The following is a 27,430-nucleotide window of genomic DNA, read 5'->3' as shown; positions in this document are numbered from 1 at the left end:
TACCCAAGCAGGACTTTGCGGTTGTGATATTTCACACAGTCATATTTGGATATTAGGATAACGCTTGGGATTCGATATATCCTGCAGCTCTACTTTAATCTGTAGCCTTTTGTTTGCATTGAGCAATTATTTACAGAGAAGCTGATGATTATTTAATTTACAGGAAATAAAGATACGAGGCAACACTCCACCAAAAATCTTCCTGTGGCGCACTACTTTCCACCATTTTCTCATGTAAATAATTTTTAAATGAAAATATGACCGTTTAAAGATTCCTAAAATAGCTATTACATAAACCATTATGACATTTTTGAGACTGGATTCATTTTAGATTGTCGAACTCTTCTTTGGTTTTGTCCCCTCTTTGACTTGTCATTAGCTCCAGCCTCTGGGACTAACTAATCTGGATTTATGGTAAATGAAGACTCCAGGAGAGTTTCTTCTGCAGATAGGATAAGAAGTTAATACAATTTTAACAGAGCTTAATTTTAAAAATCCTTAACTATCCTTTTTTAGAATGCAGAAAACCTTCAGGTCAGCTCAACCCATCCCCGACTCCTACCCCAGTTTAACTCTTCACATAACTTGTTACTGTAAAAAAATTTATTTGCACTAATGTGGTTAGCCATTCTTTATGAGATGATTTCTCATTTTTATGATTAACTATCTCTGATAAGTTTGTTTTTAGCAGATTTTATAGATTTTATATATTGATCTGATCTGGGTTTGGGGCCCATTGACTGGTTTGATTTTCTCCCCTGATCGAATCACAGTAACTCAGTGATCTCCTGCTAGCAGGTGCTGCTCATTTAGCCTCTTCACCATTTTGTTCCTGTGTAGTTTTGATTGTTTTGTACCTGTTTTATTGTATGAAATGGAGCTTCCTAGGATGTTTAAACTGATTTTTTAAAATCCTCTCAGAGTCTACTTTAGGGAAATGTACTTTCATGACTCCAGTAATTAATATCTACCTGCAAGTGGATGCATTGCATTATTTTAGTTTGATTTGGAGCCACAATCTCTCATATTTCATAACAGACAACAAAGAAAAATGGGAAAAGAAAAGTGTGATACAAAGATTACAGAAGAAATATATGCAAATAGATTAATCTATACATGAGATTTGAGCAATTTGTATGATTATTTAACTCCATAAATTGTAGAAATACAAATCTGTAAAGTACTCGTTCTCACACTTGTCGTCTTTCGCTTCATCCGGGACTGGGTCGTAGGGGCAGCAGACTCAGTAGAGATACCCAGACGTCCCTCTCCCTAGACACCTCCTCCAGTTCCTCTGGGGGGAGCCCAAGGCGTTACCAGGCCAGCCGAGAGATATAGTACCTCCAGCGTGTCCTAAGTCGTCCCTGGGCCTCACCCCGGTGGGATGTGCCTGGAACACGTCCCGAGGAAGGGGTCCAGGAGGCATCTGGTATAGATGCCTGTGCCGTGATGTGGAGGAGCAGCGTCTCTACTCCATGCCCATCCCGGATCGCCGAGCACCTCACCCTATCTCTAAGGGAGTGCCCAGCCACCCTACGGAGGAAGCTCATTTCAGCCGCTTGTATCCGGGATCTCGTTCTTTCAGTCATGACCCAAAGTTCATGGCCATAGGTGAGGGTAGGAACGTAGACCGACCGGTAAATTGAGAGTTTCTCTTTTCGGCTCAGCTCTCTCTTCACCACAACAGACCTGCACAGTGTTGTGACTATGAATCTGAAAATACTCGTACTCGTACTCGTCGTCTTCCGCTTTATCCGGGACCGGGTCGCGGGGGCAGCAGACTCAGTAGAGACACCCAGATGTCCCTCTCCCCATACATATCCTCCAGCTCCTCCGGGGGGAGCCCAAGGCGTTCCCAGGCCAGCCGAGAGACATAGTCCCTCCAGCGTGTCCTGGGCCGTCCCCTGGGCCTCCTCCCGGTGGGACGTGCCTGGAACACCTCCCGAGGAAGGCGTCCAGGAGGCATCTGGTATAGATGCCCGAGCCACCTCAACTGGCTCCTCTCGATGTGGAGGAGCAGCGGCTCTACTCCGAGCCCCTCCCGGATGGCCGAGCTCCTCACCCTATCTCTAAGGGAGTGCCCGGCCACCCTACGGAGGAAGCTCATTTCAGCCGCTTGTATCCGGGATCTCGTTCTTTCGGTCATGACCCAAAGTTCATGGCCATAAGTGAGGGTAGGAACGTAGACCGACCAGTAAATTGAGAGCTTTGCTTTTCGGCTCAGCTCTCTCTTTACCACAACGGACCGGCACAGCGCCCCCATTACTGCGGCAGCCGCTCCGATCCGTCTGTCGATCTCCCGCTCCATTCTTCCCCACTCGTGAACAAGACCCCGAGATACTTAAACTCCTCCACCTGAGGCAGGAACTCCCCTCCAACCTGAAGAGGACAAGCCACCCTTTTCCGGTCGAGTACCATGGCCTTGGACTTGGAGGAGCTGATCCTCATCCCAGCCGCTTCACACTCGGCTGCGAACCGCCACAGCGCATGCTGTAGGTCTTGGCTAGAGGGGGCCGCAGGACCACGTCATCTGCGAAAAGAAGAAACGAAATCCACTGGTCCCCAAACCAGACCCCCTCCGGCCCTTGGCTGCGCCTAGAAATCCTGTCCGTAAAAGTTATGAACAGGACCGGTGACAAAGGGCAGTCCTGCCGGAGTCCAACATGCACCGGTATCAGGGAACAGGTCCATCAATGTGGACCAAACCCGTGCTCCGCTTGCACAGAGACCGGATGGCCCCTAATAAAGGGCCCCCGATTCCGTACTCCTGGAGCACACCCCACAGGGCACCAAGAGGGACACAGTCGAATGCCTTCTCCAGGTCCACAAAACACATGTGGACCGGTTGGGCAAACTCCCATGAACCCTCGAGTACCCTGAAAAGGGTGTTGAGCTGGTCCAGTGGCCGGGACGAAAACCACACTGTTCCTTCTGAAGCCGAGGTTCAACTATTGGCCAGACTCTCCCCTCCAATACCCTGGCATAGGCCTTACCAGGGAGGCTGAGGAGTGCGATCCCCCTATTGTTGGAACACACCCTCCTGTCACCCTTCTTATGAAGGGGACCACCAACCCGGTCTGCCAGTTCAGAGGCACTGTTCCCGACCACACGCAATGTTGAAGAGGCGTGTTAGCCATGATGGCCACACAACATCCAGAGACTTGAGATACTCAGGGCGGATCTCATCCACCCCAGAAGCCCTGCCACCATGGAGCCTTTTGACCATCTCGGTGACTTCAGCCTGGGTGATGAAAGAGTCCAACCCTGAGTCCCCAGCCTCTGCTTTCACCAGGGAATGCATGCCGTCAAGATTAAGGAGATCCTTGAAGTAGTCCTTCAACCGCCCGATAATGTCCCCAGTCAAGGTCAGCAGCTCCCCACCACCACTGTAAACAGTGTTGACGAAGCACTGCTTCCACCCCCTAAGGCGCCGGACGGTTTACCAGAATCGCTTCAAGGCCAACCGGTAGTCCTTCTCCATGGCCTCACCGAACTCCTCCCAGGCCCGATCACACCTCTCCAGGTGTCACTGTCTTTTTCCCATATGGGCGTTGAAGTCCCCCAGCAGAATAATGGAGTCCCTGGGAGGGGCACTGTGCAGCACCTCTGACAGGGACACCAAGAAGGCCGGGTTACTCAGCACTACCACTCGGCCAGTGGGCCGTAACGACAGACTCAGAGACCTGTCCCCAACCCAAAGGCGCAGGGGGTGCGACCCTCTCATCCACTGGGGTAAACCCCAACACAAGACGGCTGAGCTGGGGGGCAACAAGCAAACCCACCCAGCTCACCGCATCTCCCCGTGGGCCATTCCAGAGTAGAAGAGAGTCTGGCCTCTCTCGAGGAGATGGGTTCCAGAGCCCATGCTATGCGTAGAGGTGAGCCTGACTATTTCTAGCCGATATCTCTCGTCTGCACATGCACAGGCTCCATCCTCCCAGCGAATTGACATTCCACGTCCTTAGAGCCTGGCTAAGCATCCGTAAATCGGGCTGCCGAGGTCTCCACCTTCGTCCTCTGCCCGAACCTCTTTGCACCGGTCCCTCATGGTTCCTCCTGCAGGTGGTAGGCCCACTGGGGGATGTCCTCGCGTCTCTCGTTTGGGCTTGGCCCGGCCAGGTCCCACGAGGAGCAACCCAGCCACCAGGGGCTCTCCGACGAGGCCCGACCCCAGGCCTGGCTCCAGGGTGGGACCCCAGCTCCGCCGTACCGGGCGATGTCACATGCCTCGATTGTGTGGTCCTCATGAAGGTGTCTTGAACTGCTCTTTGTCTGACCCATCACCCAGAGCCTGTTTGCCATGGGAGACTCTACAGAGGAATTCACTTCCCAGACAACATACCCTCCAGGATCATTGGAGCACTCAAACCCCTCCACTACGTTAAGGGAGCAGTTCAAGGAGGGGATCTGTAAAGTAAAATACAGTAAATACATTTGTTAAATACATGGTTACAACATGATTTGTTTACAGGTAGAACATTGAAGAAGAAAGGGAAGAAATGACAATACGTAACAAAATGATCTTTTATTAGATATTATTGAATTTAGGAATGAAAGAACCTGAACTGGAAGAGTAAGAAATGGTAATGAGAAAAAATGACCAATGTGTAACCCAGTGCTCGACTGTCCTCCCAAAAATGGCTCTATAGTTTGTCCCTGAACTCTCCGAGCAGTGCTCTGTAATTATTGGTGTCTCAAAGGCCACCAGGGAGTTGGCATCCACTAACATAGCAGTGGTGTTGTGTTTATTTCAGTCTGTGGTGTTTTAGCGTTAGCCTTAAAATTATTGCCTAAATTTGACCATGAAGTGAGAAGGTGGTTTAAGGAACTGCTGAAGTGGTAAACGGCCTAAACAAATACGCTTCAAATGAAAAACAGGGGGCTGCACGGTGGTGCAGTTGGTAGCACTGTTGCCTTGCAGCAAGAAGGTCCTGGGTTCAATTCCCAGCCTGGGGTCTTTCTGCATGGAGTTTGCATGTTCTCCCCATGCATGTGTGGGTTCTCACCGGGTACTCCGGCTTCCTCCCACAGTCCAAAGACATGCCTGTTAGGTTAATTGGTCACTCTAAATTGACCTTAGGTGTGTGCATGTTTGTTTGTGTGTTGCCCTGCGATGGACTGGTGACCTGTCCAGGCTGTACCCTGCCTCTTGCCCATAGACTGCTGGAGATAGGCACCAGCTCCCCCGTGACCCACTATGGAATAAGTGGTAGAAAATGACTGACTGACTGAAAAACAGTTGTGAAAGGTTTTGAACACCTCCAAGGTTTTGGAATGACTTTAAATTGAGCTCATGTAGATACAGAAACGAAAGACTGCAAATAGTAATAAGCAACTGAGATCAACATAAAGAAATTAGTTGCAGGGGTTTCGGCTCTACATGTTTGAGCCAGAAAATGACTCTAATGACTCACAAGCCATGATGCATGCTAACATCAGAATCAAATCAGAATCAGAATCAGCTTTATTGCCAAGTTCGTGCATACAAACAAGGAATTTGACTCCGGTACACTTTGCTCTTTTGCATTACAGAATATACAAATTTACAATTTACAATGTACAATATACACATATCTAATAGAAAAGGTGCATTTGCAACATCTGTATGCTGTTGTTCTGTACTCTATTGAATGTTCATCAGAGAAACAGCCTGGGGAAAGAACCTGTCTTTGTGGCAGCTGGTTTTAGTAAACAACATGGAGCTGAGTCTGAAAGAAAAGGCGACGAGGATAATGATTGTCCTCAGAATTTTAAACACTCACAAAACAGCTCATGCTCCCATGATCAGCTTTAAGGACTGGACTGAAAATCCCTCTGAATATATATCAATCTGTGGGGATGCTTATCTTCAGCATAAAATCTCTAGAACTATGCAAGACGTTTTAGGTGGTATAAATGGCTACAAGCATTATTTATATAGACAAAATTTTAAATTTTTTTTAAAAACTGTTATGTAGTGATGACCTTTCCAGGGTGTACCCTGCCTCTCACTGGTAGACCACTGGATAGGCACCAGCTCCCCCACGAACCTGTACGGAAGAAGTAGGTATAGAAAAAGGATGGATGAAAGGATGTTTTTAAAAAGCTCATTAATTTTACATTTAACTGATAATTCTGATCACTACAGGTGCAATGCTGAGTTAAGATGAAGAAAACTCTATTTTTTTCCAGCTCCATTTAGGTTTTAGATAACTGACTGATGTCCTGTAGAAATGTTTGCTTGGATTATTAGGAAGACCCTGTTTAAGCAGATGGAAATCAGACAAAGGATAATTTTTCAGACAGAGTGAAACCACATCCAACCTCAGCGGTAGAAGCTGTTATGATTGCTGTGGTTTCACTTAAGAAGCGTTGCTCCCTCATGATAACAGACACGTGTCCTTCAGCAGGCTGTTTAGTTCATAAAGGAGGAACTAAAGTGGGTCAGTAAAAAAAACAATCCTCCTCATCACATGACTGCAAGGAATTAAACGATGTATCACAGGATGATTCAGCAAAGTTACCATCTCCTAAAAACAAAATAACATCCATGCTATACCATAAGTTTATTGCACTGATTCAGGCTGGTGAGGAGTCTGAGGGAACAGGTGTCTACCTGTTATACAACAATTATCCACAGAAACTGCTGCTGAACTGAAGTTAAAACTTAGATAGTGTAAACACATTTTCTGCCAGAATTGAAACGTTAGTCATCTGCTTTGGAAAAACTAAAGCTAATATTAACAATCTTGTCCCTCAGACTTGCAGTCTCTCTGACATCAAACTAAATGTGTGATCTGGCAGCTCTTTGAAGGTGGAAAAACTGGTTTGTTGGGGTTGTGAAATCAATCGTTTCCCACCCTCTGCTCAGATAAGGCCCTAACTCTCTGTCACACTCTCTGTCACACTCATGGAAAATTCTTACTCATGCATTCATCACCTTCCACCCAGGCGACCTCAGTACTCAGTAGGCTGGTCCAGATCAAACGACTCAGTCTGCCGAAACTCATAACTCTAGAGATGACACACCTTGACATGTTTCTTGTCTGTCTCTGGGTTATTTTAAGATTGTATTAGTTACTGCTCACGTTTTAAATGGTCTGTTTCACAGATCTTCTAAACATCCAACCCATAAGAGCTTTCAAGTTAGATGCCTTCTCACTGTCCTTGTGTGACCCGTGTGTGGAGCAAGACGCCACAGAAGCAATGTCAAGGAAGAAACAAATTATAAAAAAAACTGTTGCAGGGTGATATCTTAACTAGTTATTGTTGCTTTGCTTTGGGTTTTTAAAACCCACATGTAGCAAAATCAAAGAACCTTTCTTGTCTGCTTGGTACTGTCTTGACTGAAGGCTCTGCACTTGCACAAGTGTAGGCAGACACTTTTAAACTCACTCTGTTCTAGCATGGATCAAATGTCTAAATATTTTTGCTTCCTATAGGTCAGTGGTTCTGAAAACCTCCCCTTTCAAGGACCACCATGTAATATGCAAAACTATGCAAGTAACCCATCATGAATCATAATAAATACTGTTGTGCAGTAGTTTTTCAACTTTTCAGGCCCGAAGCCTGACTCTATGCCAAAACAAGACAGGTAGAAAATGATGCAGTTATTAATTGTATTTAAAGAATAAAGGAAAATAGACATCTCCCAAATTCTTTCAAATTTGTAATATTTATTTTATTATATTCTTTCTATTTTTGCTGTGTCAATAAAAAAACTGATTTTGTGTCATGTTGTCCTCCATGTTGTTTTTTAAATAAAGAAACATTCAAGTAGGAACTTGACTTTTCTGAAAAATATCTATTTCCATCATAAGAGAGCTGCTGATGTCCATATATCAATCCATACATCCATCCATTTTCTATACCCGCTCCTTCCGTAGCAAGTTGTGGGGGTAGCCTATCTCCAGTAGTGTACGGCGAGAGGCAGGGTACTTCCTGGACAGGTCGCCAGATTATCGCAGGGAAACACAGAGGCACAAAGGACAAACAACCATGTGCACACCTAGTCACGCCTAAGGGCAATTTAGAGAGACAAAATAACCTAACAGGCATGTTTTTGGACTGTAGGAGTAAGCCGGCGTACCTATATTTCTATATTTATATTTAAAACAGTAAAGACATTATACCCGGCCAACAGCTGCTGAGCTGGATGTGTCACTATGATCCAGCGATGAAGGTGAGCAAATAACCAAACCCATAACCCGCAGGTGGAACACTGCATCGAAAAAATAACACCGCTTCAAAAAAATATCTCAGAAAAGAAACTCAGATATCAACCAATTTGTCAGACTGGTTTTCAATAACATTTTTCAAGACCAAGGCTGTCTTTTAGGTTTGTGCCTCTAGTTGTCAGACATAATAGAAAAGTCTTTGTTCATCTCTGACTCTCCACTACAACACCAACAACAAGGGTTAAGGTTATCCCCAGCTTCCTCTTTTTTATGTCTCTTAGTCCAAACAATGTTTTCGGGCCAGAACATGTGTTCGGCTGTGTTCCTACCTTTAAATTAAACAAGTAAAACTGGCCAAATCTAACATCATCTAGCTGGATGGAAAAGCTTTAACCGTTACTGTCTTTCAGGTAATTTTGCAAGACTTCCATTCTCAGGGACTCAACGACACCTGTGAGTGTTCCTAACTTCTCCTCTCTGCCAGCTTTCTTTTTCATTTACTTGATCAAGGGTAGACATTGTTTGCCAAATAAATGTGTCTTTCTTTTTGCTACTGCTAATTTGGCTACACATTTAACACAGGAATTCATGGTATTTATCAGTTTGCTGCTTTTAATGAAATAGAAAGGTGTAATGGTTTGATGCCATCATTGCGAAGAGCATCACTACATACCCAGGGAGATCTGAACTTATTCTCTAGCCCCACAGCAACTGAACATGAACCTGAATTATTCTGAATCATATTTTTCCCTATTATTCACATTATACTGATCCCTAAATTAGCTAAGTATGAGCCTAACTATGTTCACTGTCCTCCTTTTCAATGTCCAACATCCTGAAGACCGGCAGTAGCAGGTGAGGGTTGTGATCTCTCCCCATTCCTCTTCTCCCTGTACACAAATGATTGCACCTCAGTGGACCTGTCTGTGAAACTCCTGAAGTTTGCAGATGAAACCACTGTCATTGGACTGATCCAGGACCATGATGAGTCTGCACACAGACAGAAGGTGGATCGGCTGGTACGCTGGTTTGGTCAGAACCACCTGGAACTTAACCCACTCAAGACTGTGGAGATGATGGTGGACTTCTGAAGAACAACATGAGATGGTCCTCACACATAGACAAGGTTCAGAAGAAGGTCCAGCAGAGACAACCCAAGAAGTACAACCTTCCACAGGAGCTGCTGGTCATCTTCTACACTGCCATTATTCAGTCTGTCCTGTGGTCGTCCATCTTAGGGTGGTTTGGCTCATCCACAAAACAGGAAAGGTCCAGACTGCAACGAAGCAGTCAGGTTTGCAGAGAGAATCATCAGGGCTGACCTTCCCTCCACCCAGGACCGATATAGGTCTAGGGTCAGGAAAAGGGCAGCTAAAATCTCTGTAGACCCCACACACCCTACACACAAACTGTTTAGGCTTTTACCTTCAGGTTGCGCTACAGAGCGCTGTCTGCTAAAACCAGCCGCCACAGAGACAGTTTGTTCCTCCAGGCTGATGAACACTTGACAGCCCAGAACAACACCATACATGCTTAGACTGATCTCACGTTATATTCTATTGTAAAGTGAACTGTGTATATATGTACAGTAGATTTTAAAGATATTTTATATATTTTAATTTCCATTTATATTGAACAAAAGAGTCAAATTTCTTGTTTGTGTGCACAAATTTGGCAATAAAGCTGATTCTGACTGAACTAACTCTCTTTTCATGTTGCAGACATTAGTGTTGTTGTATTGCTTGTTTAAAATAGCTGATACCAAAATACCAAAAATGAAAAGGTAGTTTTAGAGCTTTAGGTCTGAGAAAAATTATTTCAGAATAAGTATTCACATTCAGATTTTGATGTTTTGATGCAGCACTGTCATACTTTGGGGTTTGCACCGTCTCTGTCGGATTTTGTAGTCTCACATGCTATGAATTGCTGCTTCCTTGTATTCATGAAAAACTACCAAGGACACACTCTGGTGTAATTGTTATAATTGTGGTTTAATATAAAATATTTCCATCAATGGCATCATACAACATCACTAGCTGTAGTGTACATTAAAATTTTAACTAAAAACAAAAATACAACTCATATTGCTATTAAAAAATTATAATATACATGTTGAAATCCTTCAAAGTATACAAATAAATGCTGTGATAATCAAAAGTATAAATGTACATAAATAGCAAATTACATCCGTCAATTTAAAAGAGTAACTAAATTATGTTACATAAAATTACATCACACACAGAGAACTCACTGATTCGAAAGTCACAGTGTACTAAGACTTGATGACAGCTCTCTAAGCTAACTTTGTTTATCATAAAAACTGTTTCAGTCCTTTGTTGAGCAGATCAAAACCACACGAACAGCAACTCTGGCTTTGATCCACATAATGCATGTTGCAATGATGCTGTTGCTGCTGTCGTTGTTTATAGGTTGACTATTTTCTTCTTGTCAGCAATGGTCTTCAGCCTGTGAAGAAACAAAATCAGAGACAAACATTTTGAAACTACACCTGTAAATCAGACACATTTAAATCAAAGCTATGTGACAGTTCAGTTATATTACATTTCAGCCCTAATACAGACATAGAGACACATCGGGTCACATAAAGATCTTATGTAAGTTAATTATTATCATTTGAATATTTTTTTTATTCTCTCACAGTTATGTTGATAACAAAAAAAAGCATTAAGTGTATGACTAAACACTTAATGTATAGTAGGTTAAAACTGCTTGTTATTCCAGCTGTTCCTATTTATTTCGTTCTGTGCACACTGGCATTTATGCAGCCCTGTTGTGCAGAGCATCATAGTGACGATTTTATGCGCTACTGCTACTACACTTCACCTACTTAACTTATTGCATTCAACTGATGTGAAAGACCTGTAAAAAGAGACCATTTTTCACGTACCTTTTCATTATGTTCAGGACTACTTTGGTGAAGTCTGACTCAGGGTTCAGACAGACCTTGCTTTTATCTTTCAGGATGATGCTGCAGGAGATGAAAAACAGGTTTAGGAAAACGGCCTCTGATTAATGCTCGCTGGCCATTGCAACCTTTATTTGTTTCTTACATCACTTCCTGTTTGCTGCAGTATGGACGAGGTTCATGCACTCTGACATCAGTGATGAGAGCGGGATCTACCGCTTGCGTTGTCTTGACACACTGGCAGTTCTTAATACCTGGGGAAAACAATGACAGCATAAATTAAAAATATCGGAAATGCCCACTAAAACAAATACACCTCATATTATTTTATAAATATGTTTAAATATAGGCAGTATGAATGGAAAAAATCTTGTACAGCATACTTACTAGCTGAGGTACAGATGGCGATGCAGGCCAGAAGAACGATGCACTGGATTGCAGAATTCATTTCTGCTTCGAATGGAAAGGATTAGTAGAGTTTATTTAGCAGTGATTTCTCCTTGATGTGTAGTGTTCTTCACTCCTGTTGCTGTCTGACTGTGCAGTACCATGAGCTTAACCTTTTATGCTCTCACATTTAGGTGAACACTTGCCAAGTAGGTCTTCTCATGAAATTAACAAAAAAAAAAAAAAACAGATTTGACTATCTTCCTGACATTTATTACGCCCTTGTCCTTTTCCTCTGAATCTGGACTCCTGTGCGTCACAAACATGCTCCTCGTGTCGAAACTCAACTGCCTTCAAGGCACTTTCTCTGCTGTGGGTGTTGGGTTGGGAAATGCTGTTTCTGCTGGCAGGATATGATGAATACCTCTCTCAATCTTCTCAGTGCTGGTCTGAAATGATCTTGGATTGCTCACAGGCATTTAATTATAAGGCACATGAATGAATGCTTTCATTGTATGTTTCATGAAGTACAGTAATTTTTAAGAACTATCTTTCACACATATCATTTATGATGAGGCAAACATAGAAAAAGGTATGTGGAAAACATGTGGAAGAAGGTATTCTGGTCAGGTGAGACCAAAACTGACCTCTCTGGCCTACATGCAAAACACTATTATGTGTAATGGAAAAGTAATACTTCACATCAATCTGACAAAAAAGCCCCCATAGTGAAACATGGTGTGAGCTGAATCATTCTAATTTATTGCCAATATGGATGCAACCGTTTGTTATACTGTCCTGCAGCTTCCGATGGGAAAATGGTTTTAATACTTTTTTGAGTCAATGACAACAGCAGGGGCTCATAGCTGAGAGACACACAATGCTGCCACCTCTTGGCTCACTCTGTAAATGCTGCACGATGACAGTTCTTCATGGTACAGTTGCATTGTATCAGCAGGTCATGTGAATTCTGGATCAGAGATTTTTTCTCAGAACTTTTAAATTTTTTAGCTTACTACAACAATCTGCCTCTGCGATACTGGCGCATAACCAGGAATTTACTAGGAATTTACTCAACTTTAAGAAAGATTAGGACAAAGAATATTAATTGTAGCTGAGATTATGAAATAATTTCTGTGAGTGGGAATGTGTTACAACCTGTCACTGGTGGGAAACTGTTGAATGCTCAGTAATCTCATTTTTGCAGGTATGATGTTGAATCATAAAGTGATTGACTTTCAAATAGACTGTGGCGCTACTTGTAATGTGATACCTGTGCACCTGATAAACCCAGACACACAACTAGAAAGGACTGAGAAAGTACTAGTGATGTACAACAAGAGTAAAATCAAGCCACTGTGGAAGTGTAAAGTCAAGCTCAGAAATCTGAGAAATTACAAGTTATACAGACTTGAGTTTCAAGTGGTAGACCAGGAAGATAGGATCCCCTTACTTGGGAGAAAACCAAGTGAGGCGATAAAGCTGATTAAAGTTCAGTATGAAAACATCTTGGCCATAGACAACATTGTGACAAAGCAGCGTACAGAGCAGACACGAGAAAGAAATGAAGAGCTAGCAAACTTGGACAGAATAAAGACTGAATTCAGAGATGTTTTTACTGGTGTGAGCTGTCTAGAGGGAGAATATAAGATAGAAATCGACAAAAGTTTTCCACCAGTGAAAGTTCCAGTACCTTTTGCTATGATGGCACCGCTTAAGGACGAGTTAAAGAACCTGGAAAAGAAAGGCATCATTGCACCAGTGGAGCACAGCACAAACTGGATTAGCAGTATGGTGTCTGTGACTAAACCAAATGGAAAAACGAGGATCTGCATTGACCCAAAACCGCTGAACAAGGCGCTGAAGAGGAGTCATTTCCCTCTTCCCACGATTGATGATATTTTACCGGAGCTCTCAAAGGCCAAAATATTTACTGTGTGTGACGTGAAACATGGATTTTGGCATGTTAAACTAGATAAAGACTCTAGCGACCTCACAACATTCGCAACCCCATTTGGGCGGTACCGTTGGCTTAGGATGCGAATGGGTATAAGCCCAGCGCCGGAAATCTTCCAAAGAAAGCTGGTACAGGCACTGGAGGGCTTGTCAGGAGTGTATGTCATTGCGGATGATATACTTGTCACAGGTGAGGGAGGCACACAGGAAGAGGCCAATGAGAGCCACAAAAAGAACTTAAGACACTTTCTACTGCATTGCACGCAAAGAGACATTAAGCTAAATGCAGACAAATTTAAGCTAAGGCGAGAGTCTGTTCCGTACATTGGACATTTACTGACTTCGGAGGGCCTTAGGATTGACCCGGAGAAGTACGGGCAATCAAAGATTTGCCCAGACCTACAAATGTTAAAGGAGCACAGAGACTAGTAGGGATGGTGAACTATTTGTCTAAGTTTTGTGCTCACCTTTCTGATGACTGTGAGGTTTTGAGACAACTTCCACACAAGGACACTATGTGGGAGTGGACAGAGGTACATGAGATAGCTTTTAAGAAACTCAAAGACAAAATAGGTGACGCACCACTACTGAAATACTATGACCAGACTGAGGAGCTGACACTACAACGTGACGCTTCAGAGACGGGTCTAGGTGCTGCCCTAACTCAAAAAGGTAAACCTGTTGCCTTTGCAAGCAGAGCCCTGACTCCCGCAGAAAGAGGTTATGCTCAGATTGAAAAAGAATGTTTGGCCATCGAATTTGGAATGGAAAAGTTCCACCAGTATACGTATGGTAGAACAGTGACAGTGCAGAGTGACCATAAACCACTCGAAAATATAGTAAGAAAACCACTACTTAGTGCACCAAAAAGGCTACAGAGAATGTTGCTCAGAGTGCAGAAATATGACATTGATATGACTTATGTGCCAGGTAGAAATATGCTGTTAGCTGACAGATTGAGCAGAGCGTACTTACCTGACTGTAATCAGGGTGACACGGAATCAGAACTAGAGAGTGTGAACATGATAAGCTACCTGCCCATTTCTACTGAGAGACTGTCTGCCATAAGAGATGCAACAAGGGGTATGACAAGTTGCAGAGAGTGATAAAACTGATCCTAGCAGGTTGGCCTACAAACAAAAGTGGCATTGCGCAGGACATTCAACACTATTTTACATTTCAGGATGAGTTAAGCTTCCAAGACGGGACCGTGTTCAGGGGTGAAAGAGCAGTTATCCCGGACGCTCTCAGAGCTGACCTCACCCGCCGTATACACTTGTCACATCTGGGAGTGGAAGGATGCCTCAGACGTGCCCGTGAGTGTGTGTACTGGCAGGGCATGACTGAACAGATTAAGACGTTCATATCCAAATGCGAGGTCTGCAGATCATTAGACCCCAAACACCAAAAAGAGACTTTACAGACGCACGATGTCTCTCACAGACCCTGGTCCAAAGTGGGTAGTGATTTGTTTTCATGGCATAACAAGGGCTACTTGGTGACTGTGGACTATTATTCAAACTTCTGGGAAGTTGACTACCTCCCAGACACAAAGAGCACCACAGTGATTCACAAGTTAATGGCGCATTTTGCTCACCAAGGTATCCCAAACGTGCTGATTTCAGACAATGGACCGCAGTTTACATCACAGGAGTTCAGGGCGTTCACTCAAAAGTGGGAATTCGAGCACCGAACATCTTCACTGGGATACCCACAGAGCAACGGAAAGGCTGAGTCAGCAGTAAAAACAGCAAAACGGCTCATGCAGAAAGCTGCAGCTGCAGGAAAAGATCCATACTTGGCTAAGCTAGACCACCGTAATACGCCAAGCCACGGCCTCGACACAAGCCCAGCACAGAGACTTTTGCTGTGTCTAACGTTTCCATAGACAAAAGGAACTGACCCGTTAATCAGATGAACTCTGACCTTTACTGAGACAAGAGAGGCCTGCATTGCTCTGTTTTTTTTTTTTTTTGAGACCTTCTGGATGATTGTCCTTGAAGAGCTGTTATCACAGTAAGGTGAACTTCATTTAGTCTGTATTTAAGAGATACCTCGGCTTCTTTTTTTAAGCTTCATGTAATGTTTTGCCCAAAGCCATATTTTCTACAGAGTAGTTGTTCTCATGTTTGATTCTTTTAGCTAGATGGACTGTGATTGGAAAACAGGCCGAAAGAGGAATTTAACAGTGTGTTTACCTACAAGTTAATGCTGCCTGTCTGAGAATGAAGTGCCTTGCAACATATCCTGTAGTATAGATTAAAAAATTGGCATAGCAATTTGGCCTATTATAAAATGGTGCCTTTCATGAATTTTGCATCTTTGACCACAAAAAGAACACGGAGGGAAAGTTTCTGTAGTATAGTGGTTATTAGATTTGCTTAAGATGCAAAAGGTCTCTGGTTTGAAACCAGTCAGGAACAGCTTTCACAGGTTCTACTTTTCACAGTTTTTTATGTCAATATGATAGTGATGGGATATTCAAAATTTGTAATTTTGGTAGATTCACCAGTCCTGGGAACCTTGACCGCTGTTCCATGTGTACAGCCCTTACCCCAGTTTATTTGGGTTGTTTTCTTTCTCTTAACAAATTAAATGTGATGATTTAAAACATCCATTCATCCATTTTCTATACCCGCTTCTTCTGTACAGGGTCGCGGGGGAGCTGGTGCCTACCTTCAGCAGTCTACAGGCAAGAGGCGGGGCACACCCTGGACAGGTCGCCAGTCCATCACAGGGGAATCTAAAACATTTGAAGTGTAAAGAAACACAGACATTCTGATTCATTTATGTTCATTATTGTCTGATTGATGTGTGCCTGATAGATCTGATTGGTATTTTGGACCTGCTTTGCTGCTGAAAACTGAAAAACATTCTTCTTAAATGTACGGTACCATAAAGAAATATGGCTATGAGATGCTAACAAACATCGACCAACAGAATAGTTAATTTGATGACTCTATAAGAATGGGCTGACAGACCCGAAGAGGCACCAGAACCACAATCCACGGAAATATGCTTTGATAAAACATCTTCAGAAAACAACATTTTGACATAATTTTTTCTCTCTGCATAATTTATGTAAATCCAAACAAGGTCAAAGCCATGACTTAGTGGAATTGACTCAGATTTACTATGAAATCCTTTGCTGTCATCAGTTAAAAAAATAAAGTGAAAACAGAAGTCACATTGACACCCAGTGTTTATACAGATTTGCATTTATTGTAATTTGCCAATGAACATCAAGTAGTTATAATTTACAATGCCATAAAAAACAAAAATGCCACATACTTATACCCATATATATATATATATATATATGAGTTAAAAAAGACGTGATAAAAATAATTACATCCTTCAAAAAATATATATGGAATGATGCGCTAACCCAGAGGCTTTACTTATAAATACCATTATCAACAACAGCCATTAACCTTCATTAGTTAAATACCAAACAACCTATTAATTCACTAACAGTTTGCTGATTAACCAGGGATTCAGTCTTAACAAAGACTCTTATTGCCTCAAATGATTAATTTAGTTTTAGCTTCTAGTGCAAACAATGTTGTTTAGACAAAACCAAAAAAACAAACAACAAAAAAAAAAAACAATCATGATAAGAGCAGCCTTAATGTCACTGCTTTATGACAGATGATGTTGCTGCAGTGGCTGTTATTGAAGGGTTTTGAGATGCCTTTATCCTGTAAAGAAAAAAACACAACATGTAAACATTTTTTAGTCACTGCTGTTACTATTTCTGTTAAAACTATTCTAAACATTTTTACTTGTTGATATCTATACAGTATAGGACATTCTGTTCTGTGGTTAGAACCTAAAATAAATAAAACATGTTCTCCATGAAAATATTTAAGAACCGATTTCTTAAGTTCCTGCTCCTGTTGGTAGCAGAAAGAAACACTATAACTACTGCAGATGACCATTCGATGCACTACAGCTCCTACGGCTGCCACTCAGTACTTGTTTAATCTGTTATTTAAAACTTAAATGACTACAATTAAAAAAATAACTTTTCCTCTTACATTCTTGAGGTTTGCAGGAGTATTTTGGTGAACTGTGACTTGGGGTCAAGACAGACCTTCCTTTTATCTTTCAGGGTGACTCTGTAATAAAAGAAAAATAATTAAGTCATCAGTCCTCAGTGCTGATTCTGATCTTTTTGGTCATTTGTGGTTCTGCAGGTACTTACATCACTTCGGACCTGCTGCAATATGGACGAGGGGGCTCCTCCTTCACATCAATGATGAGATAGCGTCTTATTGCCAGGCTTGTTCTTACACACTGGCAATTCTTAATTGCTGGGGGGGAAATGAAAGTGTAAATTAAAAAGATACATATATGCCATACATATATACTTTTATGATTTAAAGGTTGAATGGAGAAAATCTCTGCTGACCACACTTACCTGCTGAGGAGCAGATGGAGATGCAGGCCAGAAGAACGATGCACTGGATTGCAGGATTCATGTTTGTCTCAAATGGTAAAAATGAGAGAAGTGTATTTTTGCAGTGATTCTCTCCTCTTCAGTGTGAAGGATCTCCCCTCTCTGTGAGTATCCTGTCTGACTGTGGAACGCCATGAGCTTCACCTTTTATACATTGACAGTTGCCAAACATGCCTTCTAAAGAACTAATTTAAAAACGTCATTCCTGCTTATCCACTTTCACTACCCCTACTGTGTAATCTATTCAGTTTCCTCTGAACCAGGAGGGCCCCCCACCTCCTAATATGGACATCCAGCACTAAAGGGAACGACTCATTCACCAAGAACTTTATGCGTCAGTGCTGTTGGGGTTGGAGTGAAATTAGCGTGAACTTTTTATTTATGCTGATACAGAAACACTGGCCTCTGTAGAGCTGGACCTGCTGATAAGATAGGTCAGTACTTTTTGTGTTTTACAGCCTTTCAGATATTAAGCACATGAATGGCATGGACAGCTTTCATCTTTTTACATCTGATGTAGAACAGGATGCTTCCGAGATAATCTTCAAGATGATCCGGCATAATTGTTTTGGTTTAACAAACAATCTGCACTTAGGAGATAAAAAGAAGATGATAGAAGTATTATTTCTTCAGAAGAAGTATATTAAAAATTGGACGAATTTAAATCCAAACAGACATGAGATTTGACACAGTTTAGATTTACTGAGCTGTTCTGTTTTGTTCCATTAATCAATAACTTTCAAACTGAAATAAACCTACTCTGGCTTTTCAGAATCAGAATCAAAATCAGCTTTATTTCCAAGTTTGTACAGACAAACTTTTGACTCCTGTACACTTTGCTCTCAGTGAGGATTTTTTTTTTCAATACATTCTATACAACAGTGGAAATAAAGAATATATTTTTAAATGTACATATATACACAATTGACTTTACAAGAGAATATAATGGGAGATTAGTCCAAGTATGCATGGTGTTGTTCTGGAACTATGACCGTCAAGTGTTCATCAGAGAAACATCCTGGGGAAAGAAACTGTCTCTGTGGTGGCTGGTTTTAGCAGACAGCGCTTTGTAGCGCCAACCTGAAGGTAAAAGCCTAAACAGTTTGTGTCCAGGGTGTGTGGGGTCTGTAGAGACAGGTCCCCGGTCCACCACTGAGGCATTCAAAGAAACTACTCACAGCAGAAGTCACACCTAGGTGCAATGTAGAGTGACTTATTCGCATAACTCATGTTTTTGGCCTGCAAGAGGAAAGATGAGTACCAAGAGAAATCCCACACCTCATGCATTCAAAGAATATGTTAACTCTAGGCTTCCGGCCTACTGCCAACATCATTCCCAGTACCCACTTTTGCCCTCAGAACTGCCTGAAGTCTTCGTGGCATGGATTCAATAATGTGCTGGCCAATATTGAAGCAATAGTATCACACAAGCCAAGAAAGGGCTGGAGCTGTTTCCTAGTAGTGGGTGTAGGCGAATCATGAACTGCTTTTACTTTCAGAGGATCCGAATTTACTCGTCCACCTTTAAATATAAAACCCAGGAAAATAATTGATTTAATGTGGAATTTGCACTTCTCTGTCTTTACAAAGAGTTGGTTTTCCAGGCGCCACTGCAGAACCTATTTGACCTGTAGTTTGTGTTGTTCTGGATCTCTGGAAAAGATGAGATCTTCATTCATGTACACAAATACAATGATGTTTATAAAGTATCTCAGGCTGTCATTGGTGAGAGCTTGGAAAAGAGTGGGGGTTTTGGTTAGGTCAAAAGGCATAATTATTGTATTCAAAATGTCCAGTATGAGTTTTGAAAGCAGTTTTCCATTCATCGCCCCCTCAAATAAAAAACCAGGAGATAAGCGTTGCGGAGTGCTAACTTGGTGAAGATAGTGGTTCCCTGCACAGGCTCAAAAGCAGAGGAAAGGAGGGGAAGTGAATATTTATGATCTAAATAAAACCCTTTTGGTCTACACAAGGTCTTAGAGTTTTAACTTTTTTTGACACCGAAAAACCCTGCACCAACTGGTGAGGATTTGGGGCAAATGACAACAGCTTTGACTGACTCGTTGACATATTTTTCGAATGCCTCACGTTCAGGACAAGAGAGATTGTAGGGATGACAGGAGGGGAGAGGAGGTCAATCGGTGTGGAAAAGGCGACAAAGCTAGGTCTTTGCCAAAAACCATCTGTAGGTCATGATACTCATGATACTTTGTGAGGTCTGGAGAAGAAACTAAAGCAGAGGTCTCAGAAGGTTCTGGAAGAACAGCAGACTGGAGGCAGGTGGCAAGACAGTGAGTTCCCAGGATTCAATTTGAGAGTCAGCCCAGTTAATAAGAGGATTGTATGTTTTAAGCCATGGGTGGCCCAGGACAACAGTAGCGATTTTCCAACAAAGGAACTCTCATTCTTGAACTGGTTCACTTTGCGTGCCTTCAAACTTTGGTGTTTTGTTGAAAACCAATTCCACCTGTTTCCACCAGTTTAGGGAACCAAGCATGAGACATCAACGGTGCGTGTTACACAGTGTAGTAGCGAGACAGTGCAGTTGCTGAGCTACAGTGGATGTCCCTTTTAATACAAAAAGAGAGCATCCATACACAACAGTTACGAAAAATACGAAAAAGGAGACAGGGACTCCGTGCAAGAACAATGGTATGTACAATGTTTTCATTTGGATATGTTCAGCATTCACAAGTGAAACAGAAACAAGTAGTTATACAGTGTTTAGTGTGTCTTTGCAAATATATAAATGTTTATACAGTACGTTCTATGTCTTCGTCTTCGCTGATGTACTTGTTCCTTCTATTGTCCACAGCTTCGGCCTGCCCATGCGTGACATTGAGGTTCGTGCAGAAAAACCAAGTATTCTGCGGTGCCCGAGTTCAACCAGAGTTTGTGCACTGGAACATTTGTTCGTTGATGTTAACACTCGTCACTGGTTCGCAATCGCATTTGGGAACCTGAATGGGCTGCGAACCGTGTTGGTGGAAAAGAGGTACAGGTGACTCTCTTTTGGAAAAAGCTGAGAAAAAAATAGAACCCTGATGATTGCCTGTCGCAATAAACCTAAGTGGAAGGGTCTGTCGGGTAACTGTTTCTAAGGAGCTCCTATCAAGAGCTGTGAATTTAATAGGGGAGAAGAAATGTTCAACAGGAATGTTAAATTGCTGAACGAGAGAGGGTCTTTTTAAAGTGTGTTCTGACCCAGAATTAACAAGAGCCGAACAGGCTCTTATTAATTCAACCCGGTGAATTGAATCTGATCAATGCACCGGGTTGAATTTAACTGGATACAAGGGAAATCAGGCTGATAAACCCGCACCGGCCAGAATCCCCCAGACTAATGGGGGGGCTTTGTCTTTTGGGTGGACTTGGCATGAAACAGCAATGACTTTACTTAGATGGTTCGTTATTTTCCCTAAAGTCCTTGCTCATCTGTGTTAATCAACCTCTGCTGGACATCTTTCTTTTGTTCAAGTAGACATATGTGTTGTTAGAAATGCTCAAAGCACTTTTTCTTTTACCTATATGACATGGCTTTAACAGTAAGGCTATGGCCATAATCAAGGTATTAAGAGTCATTTAAATTCATATTAAAGTAAGTATTTTTATAATTTCCTCTTTAAAATCCCAGTTAACAGCATGTTAAATAATAACTTCCATTAGTTCTCCTTTCCGACAATTTCTTCAGAAAGCGGAAACTGATTCCTCAAAAAGGACTTTGAGTTTCAGTTACACAAAGTATTCGCTGACCCATCCAAATAATTTAAATCAGGGGTTCCAACTGTTAAAGAATAGGTCGCTCTCAGGAACTCAGTGAATACCAGTCAGGCACTTTGATAGGAACAGTTTGGAGATGGCCCTTTCCTCTTCCAAAACGACTGTGCACCAGTGTACAAAGCAAAGTCCACAAAGATGGATGAGACAGTTTGTTGTGGATGAGCTTGACTGGCCTGCACAGACCTGACCTCAACCTGATAGAACACCTTTGGGATGAATCAGAGCGGAAACTGAGAGCCAGGCCTTCTCGTCCAACATAAGTCTATGAACTTACAAATGTGCTCCTGGAGGAATGTTCACAAAATCCGATGAAGACGCTAAACGTTCCCAGAAAAGTTGAAGCTGTTATACCTGCAAAGGGTGGGTCAATGTCATGTTGAACCATATAGATTTAGAATGGGATGTCACTTAAGTTCATATGCAAGTCAGGGCAGGTGAGCAAATACTTTTGGCAATATAGTGTATGTCACTGCCCTGCTTCTTGTTCTTCACCGGTTATTAAAGGTCAGTTCATTATTCCAGAGGAAAGACCAGTTTTATACCTATGCTCTATATATGGAGACAAGGGAGCATCCAGCGCTTATATAGAATCAAAGACGTCCCCAGGGTGTTTCTATGGTTGCTCCAAGTTTCACAGTGGTGCATGAATGGGTGATTGACTGAATGGAATGTCATGCCATTTACCAAGCCATCTGAGCTTGCCCGAGCAGGGAGCTGTGAGTCCTAGTTGGCAGCGGGATCCTATGAGAGGAGCAGGGAGGACAATAAGAAAAAACACAATGCCTGAATAAAGAGAGAAAGACAAAGCGCTTAGCACTTAATTTTTGAGAACTCCAAGTTCTGTTTTCTATTTTAACTAGAATTTTATTGCCCCATCCCCCTTTTAAACAAAGCTTCATACCATTGTCAGCAAAACTAGAATTTCTGACTCTTCTGGAGGTTGCTGTGATGGTTGGGATCTGCTGAGAGAGACATAAGGGACAGAGACAAAAACATAAACTAACTTGTCACATTCAGGAGCACATTCTCAATGAATCATCTGCTACATTCACTCTGTAAGTCCAGTTATAAATAAAATAAAATAATAAATATAAAGAAAAAAAGTGTTGCTGACCTTGTGGTTATCCATGTGGTGGTTTTAAAGTTAATGTGGCCCCTCTAGTTAGTTATTTTCCCATTGTGCCTGAGAATTAAATAACTTGAAAGCCAACATTTGCCTGTTTATGAAACCTGATTATATTTCAACATCCAACAAACTTTAGTGGATACTACAGTCAAATTCAAATATTTAGTCCTTGAAATTGGGACATATTTACAGTCTCGTTTCACATTTTGTCCCTTTACAACTTAAAGTTCATAGTTGTAAAGGGACAAAATGTGAAACGAGTATGTATTTTAATTGAATTTTATGTGATAGACCAACAAAATGTAGCAACACAATGTGAAGTGGAAAGAAACTTCTACAAGGTATTAGGATGTTTTTACAAATAAAAATCCATTGCAACCAAATTCATTTAGAAGTCACTTTATTAGTCTGCCATGGTTTAATTTAATCTTAATACAGCTTGTTAGAGAACATTAGTAAATAAATAGTATGATGATGGCCTGAGGACACACCAAACAGACAGATCAGGGATAAAGGTACGGAGAAGTTTAAGGAAGGGTTAGGTCATTAAACAACATCCAAAGATTTGAATATCTTGGAGAGCTTTGATGGGTAACTACCAAGTCTTGGTCGTCCACCTAAACTGTATACCTTTAAAAAAACACAAATAAGTATTTTATAAGATATTTAAAAGTACAATTTCTTCACTCTGCTGTGCCTTCTGGCATTGCTGCCTGGTTGTAATGATACTCCAACAGACTCTATAACTTGCATTGTTCCAAAAACACAAAATAAAGAATTAATTTCTTTTTGTACAGTAGATATCCGAGGGCTTTTATTTATCCTCTTTGCTGTTGTAGACTGGGTATTTCAACACAGGGGGACAAATATAGAACTATTATATTCTATTCTATGAATGCTAAGCCACTTTTACATGATTTAACTTTATTTTTCAGAGTGATCATAGTATATACAAAGTTAGTTTTTTTTTTATTTACCTTGCTATTTGAATGACTGCTATGGTGAAGGTAAAGTTTGGCTCAGGGTCAAGACAGTGAGCATTTCTATAATGCTTAATTACAAGTTGCATAAATAAAACCTTTTCATAGTGTACTAAGCACACTTGCTTGCAAAGCTGCAGATGACTACACAGCCCAAGACTGTGATTCACTGGATTGCATCCTTTTCTTCATTACAATTTACAAACTGAAATTTAGGAAATATCTTTTAAATGCACCGATATTATCTTCTACAAACTGAAATCTGTTTCCTTTTTTTCGTTCCCTCTGTTTAAACGCAGTCCTTCATAGATGGCTGCTTTGGCAGTCATTGTTGAGAATGACCTGGGGCTCTCACTTCCTTTTATAGACTTCCTGCAAAAAAATGAAAAGGATTTCTCCACGTAGTGATTTGGAAAAACAAATTGGCTTGATAAGTCCTTACCCGTTGTCTGCTTAATAGTTGTGTTGACACAGAATCTTACAGTCTGTAGCAACTCAGATAGGGTTAATGTCTGGCATAAATATTTTCCATCTTTTCTGGTTCAAAGCAAACTTTTAAGATTGGCTTTAAGATTAGAAAACCCTTAGAAAATTCTCTTTTTGCTAATTCAGTTTTTAGAAATGAAAACATGTAAAGAAAAATCTGCGATGAGAGTGAATGCTTTATAAATATTCCTTAGGTCAAATAAGAAAATAGTTGTGAGTCAAAACAGTATTTTTTTTTACAAATCACCCACTTCTTGTGTCATTTTACCTGTAATTAAATTGTTTTTGTTTGAACTTTAAGTTCAGTTCACTTCAGTTTTATTTGTAGAATACCAACAAGTATAACAGTTGTATAAAAGTATGACTGAAATTACTGTACACCAAAATACATTAAAATTAAAAACTAAAATGAACTGCTTTTAATTAAAACTGCAAACAGAGTAAAATTGTTTCAACTCCTAATAAAAACATTGAATTCTAAGTTTATAATAACATATAGCAGTACAGAAGATCGGCTCAGGGTCTCATCATCAAAGCATTTTGTATCGGCATTGGAAATCTCACAGAAAAATCTACTCAGGGTACCGGTTTGTTGGCCTTTTATCTATTATTATGTCAACTGTAAGATGTGTGGTCACATTTTGCAACTTTAAACAGCCTATTTATTTTGCTTGGCTTGTATTATACTGACTAACTGTTGACTAATACCTACTTTTAAATAGCTTGGATTTTTGTCTGAGTCAGTAAATCCAGATTAGAAAGTATTTTAAGCCGTTGACAGAAATTTGTTTGGCATTATGAAAATATAACTTTTTTAAACCCAGGTATACTGTGCTACCAGACACCAGTCTGTGTCTAAAAGTGAATCACACTCCGACAGCAGCTGGAGGATGCGCAGTTATAGCTCACTGGCTTAAGCAGGAAAATGGCTTGAGAATCAAATAAATGTGAAGGTGAAGACAGCAGCAGGTCATGGTTTGCACAGACTCCACACAGCAACCCGGTTGGTGAAACACCAATGCAACATCACTTTGAGAGCCAGGGCTTGGTCAGAACAAAACACACATGTAAACTGATGATGAAGACACCACAACGAGGCTTTATCATGCTCACCATTGTCACTGTATTTTAAAAATGTCCTAAAATGTCGTATGACAAACTGAAATTATTGCACAGACAGTGAAGTCTATTGAGTTTTCCTGGTTTATTACTAATGTCATCACTGTATTATCATTGATAGTAGTAGAACATCATTGATCATTTTACTTTTACACACTTTTATATTCATTATCTTCTCAACACTGACTGTTATTTAAATAATAAAAACAACCTTTTAGCTCTCAAACGTCATTTAATGACACTGAATGAAACCGTTAATGCAGGAACAGAGCTTGGCGTCAGTTTCCAGTTAGGAAACGTTTACAAGTATTGTAAACATGCACACAATATGTAATAGACCAATTGTGCCCCTGTTTTGACACTGGATATTACCTATTTGAGAGTACAATAAACAAATAGTCACAGACTAATTACAGGCAGTGTTTCATAGGACCGGTGATTATCCTAGAAAAACCCCTAAGTTGATAACAAAAGGCACATAAAAAAAGTTTGCAAATTTGGATTTTTTTTCTCATACACTTGTCTAATTTCTGACTCAAAGTTTTCATTAGTTTAAGAAGTTGGTGTTTTTCGTATTCCACCACTCATTGTCTCCGATGCTGGGAAATTGACCCATGGGTCCCCAAAAATCACTTCAGCTCTTCCGGAACCCCCTTTCTAATTTAAAATATAAATATAGCAATAACATTTTCCTCCGTAGGGTGGCCGGGCACTCCCTTAGAGATAGGGTGAGGAGCTCGGACATCCGGGAGGAGCTCGGAGTAGAGCCGCTGCTCCTCCACATCGAGAGGAGCCAGTTGAGGTGGCTCGGGCATCTATACCGGATGCCTCCTGGACGCCTTCCTTGGGAGGTGTTCCAGGCACGTCCCACCGGGAGGAGGCCCAGGGGACGGCCCAGGACACGCTGGAGGGACTATGTCTCTCGGCTGGCCTGGGAACGCCTTGGGCTCCCCCTGGAGGAGCTGGAGGAGGTGTCTGGAGAGAGGGACGTCTGGGCGTCTCTGCTGAGTCTGCTGCCCCCGCGACCCGGTCCTGGATAAGCGGAAGACGACGAACGAACGAACGAACGAACGAACATTTTGAGTTATATGACTGATAAATACAGCACACTCCACATTTAGCACCCTCTGGAAAAGATATGTAAAAACCCTTACATTAAAGTCATCTTTTACTGTAGCAGCATCGTTTTACTATTTAAAAAAATCAGAAGAGTCCAGCCTTGAATTTGTGAACATTTATTCAGAGGCCTCTTTATGTTAGCCACTTTTCAAAAGTGGAAAGACAAGAGATCATGCCATTCAATTAAGGAAAATGTGTGCTGATCTTCATAAGTCAGCAAATCACTTGCGTATTCTACAGTTGTAAATAAAAAGCTTAAAACAACTTGAACTGTGACAAAGGAACAATGCTAAACAAGGACCCAAGTTTATTTTGTCAACATGCACAGGGAAGAGGATGGTAAGGAAGGTAAAAAGTAATCTGCAAAGCTCGCTGTTTGAAAAGTCAAACTAAGAGTGGCATCTTCAAGTCCGTAAGACTTTATAATATCCTTTCATTTTAAGATATTTTACACATCTTTAACAGGGGTGCCATTAACTACGGGAGATGCTGCAGACTTCGTCCACTAGATGCCCTCAGTTGAACTGTTATCAATGTGTTTCTGTATTGCTGCGGTTTTTAATCTCTATGTGACATCTAGTGGTTTGCTGTGGTGGTACAGCATGTCATTTTGACACTATATGTAAATATATCACTCTTTATTTGGTTTAAGTTTATTTTAATAATGTTGAGTAAAATTAAATCATATAAAATGGAGCAAATGTTGATGACTTAACCTATTATTTTTACTATATTAACAGCTCTCTATACAGTAGACGCACCAGCATTGAGATCATAATTGAAAATAAAAACACTTTATATTGCTTCCAGTAAAGAATTCTCAATTTCGATAGTTTCAAGTGTTTCTAAACAAAATTTCCCAGACTTTCTGAAAGTCGTTAAAAATGCCAAAGTACTCCTTTCCGTCTATTTTAGGAAAACCCGTTTTTCATG

At 41.3% G+C, this 27,430-nt stretch overlaps 2 protein-coding genes across 2 annotated transcripts; both read right to left on the bottom strand.

Annotated features, from left to right (window-relative positions):
* Window positions 1-10,128: 10,128 nt before the first annotated feature.
* On the bottom strand, window positions 10,129-11,748 carry LOC124881203 (growth-regulated alpha protein-like). Its single transcript, XM_047386729.1, has 4 exons — window positions 11,470-11,748; window positions 11,228-11,336; window positions 11,065-11,145; window positions 10,129-10,622 (listed from the first exon to the last, which is right to left on the bottom strand). Exons 1-4 carry the CDS (start codon window positions 11,528-11,530, stop codon window positions 10,580-10,582), a joined length of 294 nt encoding a protein of 97 aa, XP_047242685.1. The 5' UTR covers window positions 11,531-11,748; the 3' UTR covers window positions 10,129-10,579.
* A 4,877-nt stretch (window positions 11,749-16,625) lies between these two features.
* On the bottom strand, window positions 16,626-18,010 carry LOC124881141 (growth-regulated alpha protein-like). The gene is made up of 4 exons (XM_047386663.1): window positions 17,849-18,010; window positions 17,633-17,741; window positions 17,466-17,546; window positions 16,626-17,126 (listed from the first exon to the last, which is right to left on the bottom strand). Exons 1-4 carry the CDS (start codon window positions 17,907-17,909, stop codon window positions 17,060-17,062), a joined length of 318 nt encoding a protein of 105 aa, XP_047242619.1. The 5' UTR covers window positions 17,910-18,010; the 3' UTR covers window positions 16,626-17,059.
* Between the last annotated feature and the right edge of the window lie 9,420 nt (window positions 18,011-27,430).

The sequence above is a fragment of the Girardinichthys multiradiatus genome, chromosome 14, assembly GCF_021462225.1.
Source record: "Girardinichthys multiradiatus isolate DD_20200921_A chromosome 14, DD_fGirMul_XY1, whole genome shotgun sequence".
Classification (NCBI taxonomy): Eukaryota; Metazoa; Chordata; class Actinopteri; order Cyprinodontiformes; family Goodeidae; genus Girardinichthys; species Girardinichthys multiradiatus.
Note: the sequence above shows the minus strand (reverse complement) of the source record. Positions and strands in the feature narration are given on the sequence as shown.